This window comes from Mirounga leonina, unplaced genomic scaffold (assembly GCF_011800145.1).
Source record: "Mirounga leonina isolate KUSES-001 unplaced genomic scaffold, KU_Mleo_1.0 Mir_115, whole genome shotgun sequence".
Classification (NCBI taxonomy): domain Eukaryota; kingdom Metazoa; phylum Chordata; class Mammalia; order Carnivora; family Phocidae; genus Mirounga; species Mirounga leonina.
Window position 1 is genome coordinate 26,395,303 of NW_023270268.1, and position 17,420 is coordinate 26,412,722.

The 17,420-nt window shown below is 49.5% G+C and overlaps 1 protein-coding gene across 4 annotated transcripts in view; it reads left to right on the forward strand.

Moving 5' to 3' along the window:
* The window catches only part of COLQ (collagen like tail subunit of asymmetric acetylcholinesterase), a 71,654-nt gene that overhangs the window by 13,643 nt on the left and 40,591 nt on the right, over window positions 1-17,420 (forward strand). For 2 of the 4 annotated variants that reach the window (XM_034994416.1, XM_034994427.1), the window contains exons 2-5: window positions 12,122-12,234; window positions 13,385-13,486; window positions 16,934-16,978; window positions 17,315-17,341. In XM_034994416.1, the coding sequence (XP_034850307.1) occupies window positions 12,122-12,234; window positions 13,385-13,486; window positions 16,934-16,978; window positions 17,315-17,341 (287 nt within the window). Of the gene's footprint in view, window positions 1-5,471; window positions 6,046-12,121; window positions 12,235-13,384; window positions 13,487-16,933; window positions 16,979-17,314; window positions 17,342-17,420 lie in introns of those variants that run through there. The other 2 variants (XM_034994444.1, XM_034994436.1) reach the window with 2 other exon arrangements.

Sequence of the window (17,420 nt, forward strand, 5' to 3'; positions counted from 1 at the left end):
AATATGAGAAGATTTTCTTTCATCCACCTAACTAGGGCAGACCTTCCTCCTCAAGGTGTCCCCGTTGGCAGGGGAGGGGGCAGAAGAGAACATGTCCTTCATGGGGATTCAGTTTCCTGCTCAAGGTCTCCTAATGAGTGGCTGCAGGCTTCTCCAGGCAATGCTGGTACCTTAGCTTTGGCCCACCCTCAGTCCTAACCCTTGGGGAGGTATCTTCTGGTTCTCCATTTCCTACTTAAATTTTTGTATTTTGTTCTTTTTTATAATGAAAAATTTCAAACATTGAAATGAATGGAAAAAATCATCCAGGAAACACCAATATGTCCACATTTTGTGTTGGATTGTGTACCTACCCCCTCCCCCCAGATTCATATGTCAAAGCCCTAACCCCGAGGACCTCAGAATGTGACTGTATTTGGAGCTTGGGCCTTTAAGTGAGGTAATTAAGGTTAAATGAAGCCATAAGGGTGGGCCCTAATCCAATCTGACTGGTGTCTTTATAAGAAGAGGAGATTTGGACACACAGAGACACCAGGGATGCTCAAACAGAGCACAGGCCATGTGAGGACACAGCTAGAAGGAGGTGGCCATCTGCAAGCCAAGGAGAGAGGCTTCCAAAGGAACCAAACCTCCCAACACCTTAATCTTGGACTTCTAGCTTCCAGAACTAAGAAAAATAAATTTCTGTTGGCTAAGCCACCCTGGTACTTTGTTATGGCAGCCTTAGCAAACAAATACACCCACCAAATAGATTCTGCAATTGTTATCATTTTGCTATATGTACTCTATCATGTATCCCTTTGTCCCTGCATCTTCTTCTTCTTCATTTTTTTTTTTTTGGATGGATTTCAAAATGAGTTGCAGATTCATTGCTCACTTTGAAGAGTAAACTATTCAACAGAAAAGCTTGATGTTTGACTAAAGCCCAGGAGCACACATGATTGAACCCTCTGTGGCCATGATGGGAAGCAACTAGGATTGTCTATTCATATGAGTCTACACACCAGGAAACTGTAAGTAATGGTAAAGTTTGATTAGAAAGGCATGGAACGGGGTGTTGGTAAACTTCTCCAACCCCAGCTGGCCGAGACGACACCTGCCATTTTTCCTGAGCTTCCCTGCTCATTATGTCTGGCTGGTAGTGGGGGAGAGAGGTCGCCACTTTGTGCAAGTAACCAAATCTCCGGAAGTCTCCAGTGTCAGACATCTGGATTCAGGCCTGGCCTCCCACCTGCTGGCTGTGTAGGACCATAGGTGCATCCCTAAATCTCTGAGCTTTGCCTAAAAATAAGAATGATAATACTACTATTTTGTACGGTTGCTGTGGGAATCAAAGAAGGATATTGAATGCTCACAGAATAGTTCCCATTGTTGGCGCCTCACTGCCAGGTTGGGGTAATGTTTATCTGCTCTAATAAACAAGCACCAACATTGTAGTGACTTCATCTAATCAAAATTTATTTTATGCTCACCTAACAGTCCAGTGTGTCTGGTTGGGAGCAGCTCACCTCCATGCTGGCATTCAGGGATGCTGGCCCCTTCCATGTGTGTCTCCACCATCCGCTAAGGTTTAAGTCCTCTGCATCCAGGCAGAACCATTGGCAAGCATGGTCACGGTCCCATGCCTCCAGCTAGTCACACTGCAGGGGGCTGGGAAGTGCAGCCACTTCTCAGGGACAGCTATGGCCTCTGGAAGGAGGAGCCCATGTTTGGGGGAGTGCTAGCCTTCTCTGCACAGCCCCAACTCTGAGGAGGTCCTAGACATAAAGTCAGTGGCTGGGAGTTAGGAGTGGAGTGAGCCTGCTAGCCAGGGTAGGGCCAGGTCAGAGGGAAACCGCCCTGCTCTACCATGAGGGCAGTGAGACAGCAGGTGGGGCAGGAGACGTCCGCATGGAGAGCCATCCCTCAAGGACTGAGGAAGTTGGCCAACAGGAAGGCACCTTCTCCCAGGGCTGTGTGCAAGATCCCTTTTGAACTCTGACTCCAATTCTGTACTATCTGTGATACCTGGACCAAGTGATGGCTTCTCCAAGAGTCCTTTTCTCCTCTATAAAATGAGGATAGTGGTGCTTCGAGGATTAAATGCAGTGATGCATGGAAGTGCAGTGTTGTCCTTGTTTCACGAGGAGGATTTTGCTAAACCAGGGTCTGCAAGTATGTCGCACAGGTGTCATGCCTTCCTCTCATCTCCGGGAGGCCAACACCAGTAAGTCATGACCCTCTTTCCTCAGAGTCCTTCTAAACACAGTGTTCCAGGAAATCTGTACCAATCAGTTCCCGTTAGCAGATAAGATGAAAACTCTTTGACCTCCAGAGGATAGACCTTGGGCTTACTCCTTTCTGTATCCATGTGGCATTGAAAGGACTTGGCACATAGGAAGTATTCAATAAATAGAGAAGAATGTTTTATAGAGCTCTCTTGGAGGTGTTCACTTGTTGAAATGGTAAGGAAGACTCTGTTCAAGACTGTTGCCCCAGGTGGCAAGCTGGTCTCAAGAGGGGAAAGAGATTGGGCTCAATTCTGAATGCAGTAAGAAAGTGGGGCTTTATAGCCAAGGAGCTGGTTGAGAGGAGGGTGTCGGTGGATGGAAAATTCCTAAGAGGAAACATCAGGGGTAGGGGGATTCTTGCTAAACCCAGTTAACAGAATTCTTGCTGAAGGCAGGCCAGGGTGCTAAGATATAAAGGGTAGGGAGAATGAGGAACTTGGTCAGATATCAAGGGTAGGGATTCACTCTAAATGGGCTTCGCTGGATTCTTGCTAAAACTGAACTCTGCAAGGACAGACACAGAAACCCAAGTTCAAGGCCTTGTTGAGAACCTGAACAAAGTTTGGTCAAGGCGAGAGTCTCTGTCAGTGGAAGGTAGAACCCATATGGTCCAGTCTACTTCTCTGCGCACCCAGGTTTAGGGATGGGCCGGCAGACTTGAGGTATCACGGGGCTGGTGCGATCCTAGGCTGTGCCTTTAAACATGCGGGTGTTTTTGCCTCAGACAGGGGACTCTGGGTTCTTGGGGAGGATGCTGAGTTATCCAGACTTCAAGATCTCTCTGTACAGCAGAGGTGGGAGACACAGGGGTGGGGGAAGATGCACAGAGGACTCTGCTCTGGCCCAGGATGGTGGAGAACAGGCCTGCATGTGGCAGCAGGGGGACAAGAACTTCTGGAACGGTGCCCAGGGAGGCGGCATTCCAGAAGTGGACTTCTGGCCTGTTTGATAAATACCAGAGCTGCAATTAAGACAAAATACTGTGAATATGACACCTGCTGACAGCTGCAGGAAGGCCCCGGAAACCTTTATTATGAATTAGATTTTGTAGGCCATTCTGCTATGGTGAGCTGGTGCCTGGGCCAAGGAACCGGAGGGAACTCAGCAGGCCAGCTGCCTTGAGGGCACAGGATGGCTCACTGGTGGAGAAGAGGAAAGTGAGTTGTCCAAGGTCACACAGCAAGTTACTGGCCACACCAGGGCTGGGGACCAGGATTCCAAATCCCAGGCTGGCATGCTTGGCTGCAGGACAGTTAACAGTAGTCGAGCATACATCTAGGCATTTGACTCAAGGAGATTTAGCTCTTAGTGCTCGGAGAGACAGAGACAGAGAATGTGACAGAGTCAGAGACATAAAGACAGCAAATGAGACAGAGTCAGAGACATAGAGACAGAGAGAATGAGACCGAAAAGAGAATTGCAAAAGGAGAGCAACATGGAAGAGACAGAAAGAGACATTCATGGGCCTGAGTCATTAGGTCCAAAATAGAGATTCGAACACCAGCAGAGTGGGACAGGACCTCAGGGACCATCTAGACCAGTCGCCTTTGTTTTTACAATAATCAAAGTGCAGCTGAGTGGTTTACATGTGTAAACCTTTTTAGGAACAGTTTGATGTTGAACAGTAAAAAGGAAATGGCTTGCTAAAAAGTGCTTGCTAAAAAGTGGCAAAACTTCCATCTCCAAAGGTTTTTGAATAGGATTTGAAAAATGAAGCACTGCGGGAATATGACCCAGCACAGGGAAATTTGGAAAAATGATGCTGCTGATATTTCCACAACAGTCTGGAATTTAGGACTGAGCACTCCATGCCCTCCGTGCTTTCTTTGATGTCTTAGGCTCTGTGTTTCTGAGAACAGAGGGAAATGCTCCAGAGAAGGAACAGAGCCTGAATCCTTTCCTCCCTTACTCCTTTCATCTTGGTACCAGCAAATCTCCTCTGCTTTCAAAGTTCAGCTCACCTCTTCCAGGAAGCTTTCCCTGATTTGTCTTCCCTGATTTCTCACTTAGATCCCTCCCCCAGCTGGTACCCATCACTTCCTGCTATAAATCCCTCCAGACATCCCCAGCACCCTGTTAGCCACTTCTCTTTTTGCTTTTTAGTGCAAAGTAGTTATCTCTGACAATGTCAATTAAAGAGCCGCTATTCTATTCCAGGAACTCTGAAATCCTTAGCTCTAATCCTCACAACAAACTAGCAAGGTGGGTTTTGCTTTACCCATTTTACAGATAAGAAAATTGATGGGCTCCTGGGTGGCTCATTCCATTAGGCGTCTGCCTTTGGCTCAAGTCATGATCCTGGGGTCCTGGGATTGAGCCCCATGTCGGGCACCCTGCTCAGTGGGGAGCCTGCTTCTCCCTCTGCGTCTGCCCCTTCCCCCCTACTTGTGCTCTCTCTCTCTCTCTCTTACTCTCTCTCTCAAACAAATAAATAAAATCTTAAAAAAAAAGAAAATTGAGACTGAGAGAGAGAGAGAATAACTTGCTTAAGGCTATACAGTAGTAAGTGGCAGCCTGGGTAAATCCAGCCTGGGTTTGCCTGACTTCAGGGCCTACATTCATTCCACGACACTGAATGACACATGCCAAGGTCAGGCACTGTGTCTAGTCATTGGGTCTTGCATACATTTGGCATTCAATGTGTGTTTCTGAATGAATGAAACAGTAAATGAATGAATGCATACAAGGAATCTCCTTTCTTCTGAAGGCTCTAGCTCAGGGGTCAGCCAACTACAGCCTGTGGGCCCAATCCAGCCTGCTTCCTATTTTTGTAAATAAAGATTTAGTAGACACAACTATGTTCTTTTATTGTCTTTGGTTGCTTTCACGTAACAGTAGAGTTATGTTGTAACAGAGACCACGCAGCCCACAGAGCCTAAAATATTTACTATTTGGCCCTTTCTGGAAAAAGTCTTCTGACTCTCGCAGTAGCTTATGATTTTTACTAGAATTTTGTGTGTGTGTGCGCATGCTTGTGCATTGGGTTTGCCTATCAAGTTATTAGATTCCACATGTATCTGGTATATGCCATTTTGTTATCTTACAGGCAGGCTTCATCTAAAAAGGTTTGCTCCACAAGCCGTTTGGAAATATATATATTTTAAAAAGATATATATATGTATATATATATATATATATATATATCTTTTTGAAATTTGTATAATTTTAAAAATTAAGTTTAGGTTGCTGGTGGCACCTTGGCACAGACATGGTTCGAGCCAAGGACCCTGGTGACAGAGGTCTTCCCTGAAGTAGAGGAGGGCAGATTCCCCCAGAACAATCGCAGTGGGGTGGACTTTGAGGCTTGCCAGAACAGTATTGACAGGGGCAGCTTCTGAGCTAAATGAAAAGCAGCCTTTTAGATAGATTACACTCCCATTTCCTCTTGGCTGGCGGGGCTGATCAGGATTCCGGGATCCCAGCCTCACCTCCTTCCCTGGGACAGGGGCACTCTTCCTCCCCCAAGCTGCCCCCCAGTGCAGCCTCTTGTGAGGCCAAAGCCCTGCCTACCTGTTCCTGCTCCTGGGAGCTGAGGACTGGCCTCTGGACCCCTGGCATCTGGGCCAGAAGCAACACCAGAGCAGGGATTGGCTGACTCCCACCCCAAATGCCCAGCTGGGAGTGCTCGGAGGCGTGACAAATCTCAGCCTGTCGCCCGCGTGTGTTCCCTGACCAGTCCCTCCTTGGGCCTTGCCCACAATGACTGGTCTATCACTCAGCCTCACTCACCTGCTCACCATTTCAGGACTGCTCTGTTTCTCAGCTTGCTGCTCGGGTGAGTGAGTGTGTGTGTGTGTGTGTGTGTGTGTGTGTGTGTTGTATGCCTGCGTATGTGATGTGTGCATGGTTTTTGGAAAAAAGGCTTGAGAAGCAGACTTGTTCTGGGTGCTTTCAGCCTTCTTTAAGTCTTAAACTTCTCGACCAGTGTTGGAATTGCACATAAAGGGGTTTGGCAGTGGAGTTGGTGGGGACCTTGATACACACACTCGTGTGTGTGTACTTGTGTGTGCCCCTCCTGTGACCTTAACTTTGAGGTCGCAGGCTGGCAGCTGCTGCCCCTTTGGCTTTAAAGTAACATCACGTACTGTGGTCTGGGGCCAGCCCTGGTATTGGGTGGCCGAGATGTTGTCCATTATTCTCCAGGCTGATGGCTTGGGTCATGTGGTTATTGCCCCAGAGACAGTAGCCACCAAACTGCCAAATCAAATCTCTGCAGGTTGTGCCCTCACCTGCTCCCCATGCCCACACAGGGCCCAGCTTCCAGGTGGCAAATTCCTACCATGATCTTTCAGAGACGTTCACATACCTTCAACTTTTAGGATCAGAATTTGCTTTACAAGGTGTGTGGGGTACGTGAGTGGGGGTTGGAGGAAAGGCGTAGGGTGTAGCCTTCTCTGGAATCAGTGTATCAGGGAAAACTTAAGCAAACTGAAGCCAGCTCTCATGAGAACTTCGCTGCAGCTGAGATACCCAGCTCATGGTCAGGACACTCCGTGCTGCATGGAGCACGTGCCCTTCACCCCTTCTCTCCTCTCGTCCTTCTGGTGCAAGTTCCAACAGGCAGGGAAGGGCCCCAAAGCAGGAGGAGGCAGACGTAAGAAGTTGGGTACTCCCCCAGCTTTGTGAGCAGTGGCAGAATAGTTAGCATATGGCTGCACCTAGAATCTTCCCACCCTGCAAAGGCAGGAGGTTTAGGGGACTTCTTTCCTTTGGTGGCTTCTGATGATACATTTGCTTGATTGGGCAGGGGGTGGGGTGGGGGGTACTGCTTGCTGCAAAAACAGGAGGCAGAAACAGAAAGGCTGTCTCTCTGTACCCCACGGATGGGCTGGTCTCATGAGTGGGAGATGCAGGTGGACACAGTGGCGATCCTGGTGTCGTATGTGTGAAAACAGAATTTGGAGATGGTTTGAGCCAAGCTCCTTGTGGTGTAGGTAAGGAATCCGAGTCTCAGCAATGAGTCATGCCGGGTCACGTGGTCACTTGCACCCAGACTACTACTCTTTTTTTTTATTATGTTAATCACCATACATTACATCATTAGTTTTTGATGTAGTGTTCCATGATGCATTGTTTGTGCATAACACCCAGTGCTCCATGCAGAGCATGCCCTCTTTAATATGCATCACCAGGCTAACCCATCCCCCAACCCCTCCCCTCTAGAACCCTCAGTTTGTTTCTCAGAGTCCATAATCTCTCATGGTTCGTCTCCCCCTCCGATTTCCCCCCCTTCATTCTTCCCCTCCGGCTATCTTCTTCTTCTTCTTTTTTTTTTTTAACATATAATGTATTATTTGTTTCAAGGTACAGGTCTGTGATTCATCAGTCTTACACAGACTACTACTCTTTGATCCAAGTCCCTATATTTCCAGGAGTAAGTTCGAGTGAATCACACTTTCCAAGGATGTGCCCCAGAGTCAAGTGGGTATTGAGTGCAAAGGGCAAAGCCAGTATCTACAGCGGCAAACAAAACAGAAATAAAACCAAAAATCCAACATTTGCCACAAGCCTACTACATTAGACCCAACATTATTTCTACCCATGAATTGGAGCTGCAGCGGCCATGTACGGTATGACTTCAGTGTCTTTAAGTCAGGGCAAGTGGTTCTGAAATTCCGTGGGAATTGGCATTTCCAAGGCAGCTGCCTGGGCCTGAGCCGCACGGCGCACCCGGGTTTCTGCAGGCCCCATGTTCCTACCCACGTGGTTGTTTCCATTACCACAGAGCCTGCTGGGGCTTTTCCAAGCTGGACCCTGGGCTCAGACACGAGTCCATGGAGGCAGCCTAGTCCTGAATGAGACCCATAGGCCACTTGGATGACACTAAAATAGACATGTGAAGTCCTGGCTTAGTTGACAGGGAGGGAGGGCCGGGAAGCTGTTCCCAAACACATCCACCTGATGGAAATATCCTGAGCTGGAATGAGCCGTAAATAAACTAGACTGTGCTAAAAACAAACATCTCCAGGGAGTTGGGGGGCAGGCAGAAATAGATGCTCTTCACCTGCTGAAAGTGAAGTCAAGGTCAAGGGGGAAAGGGCGAGGAGGGATGGGGAGAGGTGAACAATGCAGATGCCTCAGCAGGGAAAGCGACTGATAATTTATGTTCACCGAAGAGTTCTCCAGTTTCCAAGAAGAAATAAGAGAATTGCTTTAAATGATTCAGGGTCTTTCATCCATGGAAGCCCACAGAGAATGTGGGGGTGAAGGGAGGGCATATATGGTCTGGAAAAATCAATAGTGAGGAGTGCATATTAGCCACATGAATGTGCCAGCCTCCGGTACTCCTGGCGGGTGGAGACTTTGCGGAAAACCGCAACCTCAGCCCTTAGCCGTCTGCTGAGGCCAAAGAGCAGGAAAGGAGAAAATGCCTCTGGGGCGGGCGGGGGGACGGGGCGTTGAGAGGGTTCTGGAGGGCTGATGTGTGGCTGCCACCTTCGCCCTGCACCCAGGGCAGGGGGACACCATGGAAGCTGCCCTTCTGAGCTTACTCAACACTCTAGGAAAGACACTTGAATGAATTTGAAGAGGAATATGATTGGCACTGATGTCAAGTTTTATAACAACAAAGCTGTCGTATTTTACCCCCTGAGAGAGAGAAAGCAGCCCATGACAGGTGGAACAGATCTGCCGCTCACAGCTAGGCCCCGGTGTTCTGTTGGATGAAAACCATTTCGTAGAACAGCATCAAAGGCCAGTCTGCGACTGTGACAGCCCATGACAGAAACAAGGCCACTGTGTCACCGTACCTGACACAGACAAAACAAGACCTCCATCCAACTGCAAACATGGCCAACCATCCCTCTGTCCTTGCTAATATGAGTGACGGTTTCTGCTTTATCACCCACAGCTTCTGTCTCCCCCTGCTCTTCTCTTCTAGATAAGAATTAAGGTAGTCATAGACTAACTTCCCGACCACATTCAGTCCAGAACGGAGCCAGACTTTGCTTCCTCGAGAGTCTCCCCCAGCATCACCTAGTGAATGCCCCAATCCTAGAACAAATCCTTTCTAACACCCTCTTACGAGATGCTGCACAGTCCCCTGGGGGTGCGTCCTCCCTCATGATGAGCCAATAGGGCCAGTTTTGTGCAACAATACGTGTGCTCCTGATGGCGTTTGGTTGGAAGCCCTTGATACTATATATCTCAGGTGGTAGCTATGGGAGCCACTTGCCGCCTTCTGCGCTCCTGACCTGTATTTCCACCCGCACGTGGAAGAGTGTGGAGATCAAGAGGAAGAACCCTGGCAGTTGTATGACCTTGGGCAAGTTGCTTTACCTCTCAGCCTCAGTTAACTGATCTGTAAAGTGGGGTGATGATAACAATAGTATTAACTCTCAGGGTTGCTGTGAGGATTAGGTGAATTTATATGTGTGAAGCACTTCAGTGGTGCCTAAGCATGTGGTAAGTGTTGGGGGGTTTTTTTAGTTATTATTATGAATTCGGCAAGCATTTGTGGAATATCTAGTGTATGTCAGGTACTGTGCTAGAACCTGGGGATTGAAAACTGGCTCCCATCCTCCCAGAAAGCACTGTAGTGAGGGACATACAAGGAAACTGTTTTATCCCACAGGTAAGAACTAACATGGGGGTAAGCGCAGAAAAAAAACATGGCAGGACTCTCAACCTTGGCCTGGGAAGTCAAGGAGAGCTTCCTGGTGGAGGCAGCACCTGACAGTTCTTGATGAATGAATAAGAGTCTCCAGGATTAGGCTAGGTGGGGGTGGAGGGGACGAGTGGGATAAGAGCAGAAGGGCTGTGGCAGCCATTCAAGCTCCAAAGGACTTGCTGACTGCAGGTCTAAAGCACCAGTCAAGCATCTTTCTGTATCTCCCCGCCACCCCCACGGCCTGGCCCAGTGCCTGGCAAAGCATGTGCTCGAATGAACAAACATCTAACACCAAATTTGACAGCTTTCCCCACAAACCAGTGCCTCCTCTGACTTTTCCATCTCCTACTCTGATCACTGTGGTCCCAGGTCCCTGCAACCTCGAAACCACCCTTGACCCTTCCTCCTCTTGCGCTCCTATGACCCACTGCTCCATTGCTTTCTCCTCAGTGATGTTTGCGTCGGTCCCTTTCTTTTTGTCCTCACGGCTTCCATGGCCCTGGTAGGCCACCCCCACATCTGGCTGCTGCAAGATTGTACTGATTTTTTAAATTGTGTGTGTATGTTGTATGATTTATGAATTTCATTTCAGGATCATAGAAGGGTCTTCACAAAATCTTTCTTACAAGAGGAGGCACTGGGTCAGAGAGGGCCGACGATCACTGGCACAGGCTCATGGAGGGCTCCTCCATCGGGGAGTGAGTGTGTGGGTGTGCACGGGGCCGCCATTCCCGAGGAGCACCTACCAGCTGGCTGAGGTCCGCAGCCAGGTCCTGGAGCCCAGGGTGCGAACAGTATGCAAGCATGGGCCCCTGAGACATAAGACTGAAACTGCTGGGTTCATGGCCGAGAGGCATGCGGTAAAGTGACCTGCCCATATTCTGTGAGGCCAGAGGTTTGACGAAGGGGTAGAGGTGAGGGTATCATCATGAGACCCAAACTGGGAACTGTAAGGTTACAGCTTGTGGCAATTACGGGTATTACTGCTGTGGATATTCTAGTACATGTGTTTTGGTGAACGTAGACCCACTTGTCTGTTGGTAAGTACCTAGGAGTGAAATTGCTGGGCTGTAGGGGATGCCCATACTAGGCTTCAGGAGACAATACCAAGCAGTTTTCCAAGGAGGTTGAACCAACTTACACTCCCCCTGGCCAGTGTATGAGTTCTGTTTGTTCCACGTTCTTGCCAACATTTGTTATTTTCTGTCCTTTTCAGTTTAGCCATTCTGGTGGGGTATGTAGTGGTTATCAACCCAGTGTTCAGCAGCTGTGGAATGGATAAGTAGATTGTGGTCTAGTCACGCAATGGAACTCTATTCCACATTAACAACCACAAGCAATGCCCAAATGACCCACAAACGCTTTGTTGAGCAAAAGAAGCCAAACACAAGAGTTCATATTGTCTGATTCCCTTTATATAAAGTTCCAGAATAGATACAGTGATTCTCTGGGGTTAGAAGTCAGGATGGTGAAGAGGGAGGAGCACAGAGATTGGACAGGAGCTTATGGGGCTTGTGGATGCTGGAGAGTTGTGTGTTTTGATCCAGGGGCTGGCTTCGAGGGTGTGTTCACTTTGCAGAAATCTATTGGGCCGTAGACTCATGATTTGCATCCTTCTGTAAGGTATACTTCAACATTGAGCGTAAACTAACATTGCACTAGGGCAAGGCCCCATGTTCAATGAGGCTATCAGGGTCCAGGGCCCTCCTTTTATCTCACACCCCTGTATTGAGTCATTAGACTGTAAACTCTTTAGTGAGCCTGGGTGACACCAACTGTGTGTGTAGAGTTTAGAGTCAAATAGATGTCTTAAATCAGGGCTCTGGGTCTCTTATAATCAACGCCACCTCCGGCCCTGGCTGCCCCCTCCCTGAACAATTCTCTCTGAGCACACTTTCTAAATAATTACCAAACGCTTCCTTCTCCTCCACTATTAGAAGTGCGTTATAAGTCTGAACTTTGCATTCCTTGTCACATCTACAAAATGACAAGTCAGTCCCTGAAGAGGGAGAAATGGAACTTATTATGGTCACAGTGTCCATACCATCTGCTTGTTTATTAACCATCTTCATTCAGCAAAGGCTGGGGGAGGACTCCATCAAGTAGCAAACAGAAGGTGCACTCATATCTAGTGGGTTAGAAATCAGATTCAGAAGTCTGGGGTGTCCACGTGAGTCTCCCTGGGGTTCAGTGGGCATGACAGAGGCCCCGGCACTAATGAGCAGCAATTTTCTCTGCACAGCCCTTCCCGGCCTGGATCAGAAGAAGCGTGGCGGCCACAGAGGATGCTGCCTCCTGATGCCCCCTCCACCCCCACTGTTCCCACCACCATTCTTCAGAGGGGGCCGAGGTCTGGTGAGTACCTTAGGGCTTGTGAAAAAAACAGAAATGCAGGCTCCCCAGTGCCCGCCACACAGCCCCTCACGTCCCCCCACTTGAGGTGAGCGACCTCCAGATCCTTCTTGAGGGATCCAACCCATTACTTTCACACAGCAGGTTGAACCCTAGAATGGGCATTTTGCAGTTTCTGGTGTGTGTCTGTTCTCGCAGTCTTCAGTAAGTTATGGAGGGAGATTCTTCTCAGCAGGAAGTTGAATTTGACATAGCATCCCGACTTCCTGAAAACAATGAGGTGAATTTAGAGCTTTTGAGGCTCCCTTCAGCTGCTCAGATACGGAATTTCCCCTTTCTTCCCAAGTATTTATGAAATTCCCTTCCACAGCCCATATTGAATGTAGGCTGTTTCTGTGAGGGGACACAGGACATGGTCCCTCGATAGCCATACTGAGGTGTGAGAGGGAACAGAATTTGGGAAGAGGGAGAGAGCAGGATTTGGGAAGCTGAGCTAGAAGACAGTGGGCCAGGATATTCTAGGGACCTGGGATTCTCAAATTTTTCCAGAAATTCTAAGACCTGTACTGTCCAATGCAGCCACTAGCCATCCGTGACTTAAACACTTTTCGTGTGGCCAGTTCCAGTTGAGATGTGCTGTACGTATGGAATACACACTGCATTTTGAAGACTTAGTGTGAAAAAAGAATAAAATGTCTCATTAGTAATTTTTAAATATTGAATAGATGTTGAAGTGATAATATTTGGGACATACTGGGTTAAATATATGATTAAAATTAATTTCACTTCTTTCTTTTTACCTTTTTTATGTGGCTACCAGAAAATTTAAAACTACATATGTGGCTTGCACTGGTGGCTTGCATTTTTTCTGTCGGACAGTGCTGTCCTAGACATTGGATAAAGGCCCCTGAAATGAGCTTCCTAACTCCATCCAAAGTGGCTATTCTATCTCTGTAATCCATTCAAGCCAGGTATGTCTCAAGAGAGAACAGGAACTGGAGGCCCAGAAGGTCGTCTTCTTGGGACACTCTTTAGGGTGTCAGGGAACCACTAGTCTTGAGGACTGGACTGGGGAGCAGGACTGTGTCCAGGTGGTGACCCTTCTTCTGTCCCCCAAGTCTGACCTATCACCCTGTGTTGCTTTGCATTGAAGCTTCTCTCCCCAGACATGAAGAATCTCATCCTGGAACTAGAGACCACGCAGTCCTCATGCACGCAAGGATCGCTCGGCTCCCCTGGGCCCCCTGGCCCCCAGGTTGGTGCATTCCACCAGATCCTCTCCTGCGGTCTTCTCTTCAGAGCAGTGAAGCCCACTGGAAAGAGTCTCTTAGAGCTGCCCCTTTTAAAGTGATATGGGGGCTGTTTTTCCTTCTCTAGCTCACCTCCAGCTCCAGAGCCACGTGGATAATACACTGATTCTTCTGCTCTGGGTAAATTCTGGCCTCCCAGCCTTGATTTCCCCATCTCTGCAACGGGGATAATAATTACCCCTGCAGTACTGGATTTTGGTGGTGGTGAGGGGTCCAAATGAGCTGCTGCCCAGATGGATGTAATTGTTACTATAATTATCATCAAACACTTGGCAACAGGGGGTTGCCCCTTCTGTGACCATTGACCCTTGCCAGTTGCCTGAGAAGTGCCTGCATTTGGTGCAGGAAAGTGGAACTGATGGGGAACTTGTTACTCTGAACTTCATTTGGCCCCCAGATCCTGCAGCCAGGCAGCCCACCGCTCCCCACTGAAGCTAAAGGGCAGAGTGAGGAATAGGCACAATGGTGGAGAAAGGATTTTCTAGGCAAACAAGAATACCCTCCAGAGACCCTGTCTCACAGGCCGTGGCTCCTCTGGCCTGCCTGGGAGTAGGGGTCCATCAAGGAGGAGCACCCCCTGGCCTGGGCCTTGGGGCCTGCCATGGGGTGGGGAAAGAGGGTACAAGCAGCCGTCAGTTGCCCACATGCCTTATGAATTCTGTCATTCCTTTCTGGGTAACCCCCTCCTATGGCTTCCCATCACGGGAGACTAAGGGCCAAAGTCCTCGCCCTGGGTTACAGAGTCCCCCACCCCCGAGGACCCTGCCTGTATCTCCTGCATCGTTTCAGACCACCAATATTGCCCACCCAATGCGCATCTCTTGGGTCCTGAAGCATGCCAACCAAGCTTGTTCCAGCCTTAGGGCCTTTGTGCTTGTGGTTCTGGCTGTGTGGAATGTTCTTCCCTCTGATTTTCACCACGGCCAGCTCCTTTGTCAGAACAGTTTACAGTCCAGCTCCTTAGAAACGCCTTCCTCAACTACCCAGTCTAAAGTAGCCTTCCCCCCTTCACTGTCCATCCCAATGGCCTGTTGTAATTCTCTGCATCATTTTCTCATCTCGCTGTTGCGTTCTTATTGGTTTTGTTATTGTCCCTGGTCTCTTTGGTCTTCCCTTTGTAAAATATAAGCTCTCTGGCAAGGACTGGCCTACTGTGGCCTACAGGTCTGGCGGCCGCCTGTTTTTGTAATCAAAGTTGGACTGTCTCGGGCTGCCTTTGTGCCACAAGGGCAGAGGTAAGTGGCTGTGACAGGGACACTATATCCGAGGCAGAGTCTACAGTATTTATTGTTTGCCTCTTGACAGCCCTCCCCCTACATACAGTTCACCCACCCCTGGTCTTGAGAGCAGCGACATTGCCCATCTTGTTCACATGTTGCGCCCAGCCCACGCCAGGGCACGGGTTGTCGTAAGCTCTCCATAAATATTTGTCAAATGCAATAAAAACAGGCCTTTGGACCCAGAATTAGCTGGACGCTGCCACAGAGGGGCTAGGAAGTCTGCAGAAAGGCAGGATGGGCCCCCTGAGGGGCACCTCCGCTGAGAATTTCCATCTTCCCGCGTCTGGCAGTCTCCTCGGGTCTCAGCACACACACGTGAGGACCAGAGAGCTTGGGAGGGAAAGGGGAATTCTCTACTGACTTCAGACCAGCAGCTGTCCAACCGTGCTTGTACACCTCGAACCTCACGCAATCCCTTTGAGTTGTGCGGAGATTGTGCTGCCCAGCTGGGGTGGGGGGGATTTGCAGCCCCCTCCGTTGCCTTAGAACACAGCGTAAAATGCTGTTCCCAAGCAAAATGAGACCTGTGGACCAGTAACATTGGCATCACCTGGGAGCTTGTTAAAAAATGCAAAATCTCATTCTCCCCTCCCCCTACATACACACACCCCTGCTATCTGAATCTGCATTTTAACAAGACTCCCCTGCTGCATTATCTACACATCACAGCTTGAGAAGCTCTGAGCTAGAGCACAATGGCCTGATAATAAGAAATGAGAGAATGGAACAGTATTCATTCATCCTGCCTGGCATGTGCACGGTCCTGGGGCTCTCTGTCACCCTGGGCTCCCAGGCTTTGGGGAGTGGGGAACCTCTGCCCCTCTGAGTCACACTTTCTGGGAGCACTGGTGCCCCCCTGGGCTTTGATCCTCGAGGACTTGTATACCCTGCACCTTGTGCTATCCGCCCAAGCTGGCCCACGCAGCTCTGAAGTGAAGGCATGCAGCACTGAGGGCCAGGTGGTGGGGCCAGTGCAGTCCCCAGTGGGTCACCAGATGGGTGGGTGGCTGGGGAGGGAGGGTGGTGAGGCCACCCTCCCAGGAAGCCCTCTTTCCACACAAGGATGCCCAGATCAGGAGGAGTGGGGAGAGAGAGAAGTGGGGAGGAGGGGAAGGTGGGAGGGTGAAAGAAGTGGTGCGGTGGAGGGGAGGGGAGGGAGAGAAGGGGGAGAGTAGGAAAGGAAATGAAGTAACTCTCCCTCCACCCCACGCTCCCCCAAACCAGAGACTGTGGTTCCCAAACTTATCTGTTCATTGGACTTCCCTGGGAACTTCAAACATTCCTGAGGCTCGTGCCCCTCTCCTCGAGATTGTGATGTAATTGCTCTGGGGTATGCCTTGGTGTTGGGGATTTTCAAAACATCCTCAGGGGATTCTAATGTGATAGGTGTGGGAGCCGCTGAGGGAGCTGTTTGGTATTTGGACAAGTCTTACAGGAATCAGATTTCAAACAGGCTTTGTGTCAGGCGTGTTCACCTGCAGATCTTGGGGATGAAGTAGTGGCCTGGTGGGGGTTGATGGATTTCCTCTCTGCTGTACTAGGGCATTTGGAAAGCAGTTAGCCTACTGAGCATTTCATAGACGTGTGAGCACAGAGTAGCTGCATTCTGGCTGTGGATGTGCCAAGCTTTAGTGTAGTAGGTGCTAGAATCCCTGAGCTGGAGTCAGCCCTACTCCTGTGGCTGGACAATGGGACAAAAATGCTCCATTGCCTATATTCTTCACATCTTCAGGAAGGCTTTCCCTGCATCTGGTGCCCATAGATCCAGCACAGGAATTTCTAAGTTGGCTGCTCCTGTGTGCAAAGCAGAATGTCCCCCCTGTCAGGGTCCCAGGGAAAGTTGGTGAGAGCAGCTGAAAAGATAAGAGAGGTGGTAAAGACTCTGTAGTTGTAACCATGGCACCACTGGAAACGTAGCTCAGAGAAAGCTGGAAGAGGACAGGGAGCCTGGGTTGGAGGGCACCAGGGGGTCCTTCATGGGGTCCTTGGAACCCTGAGTCTGCACAGGGAACCAAACTGCTGGAGGAGCCTCCCTCCCAGTCCTGCCTCCCTCACCACCTGTCCTGCCTTGGTTTGATATATACTTTTTCATTTCTTATCTTGATGGTGTAGGGCCCACCGGGACTTCCTGGCAAGATAGGACCAAAGGGAGAAAAGGTATGAGCCACTACTTTCTTCAGTCCACCTCTCCTTGGTAATTCCAGCCTGTATCCTGGGGATGCCATGGAGAATTTTCTGGTTGAGATTTCAAAGCATGTGCTAATTTTGCCCTATTAGTGCATGAGGATGGGCTCCATAATGATGGGGCTGCTACTGCAGCCGTGAGATCCCACTGGTGTATTTCAGCTTGGCCCACTGACATGGCAGGGGTGCTGTGAGCGGCCAAGCAACCAAGCCACATGGTCATGCCCAGCCATCAGCCCTACTAAGCTCTGTGCTTCCAGAACTTCTCTTCCAAAGCAGCCTCTGCTTACCTGTCTTCTTCATCCACAGGGGGAGCTTGGCCTACCAGGAAGGAAGGTATGGTCCATGCTGTTCTGTCAGCATTACATGGGCAACTGTGCACCGCGGGCGGGGGGAGGGCGTGTGCCTGGGCATG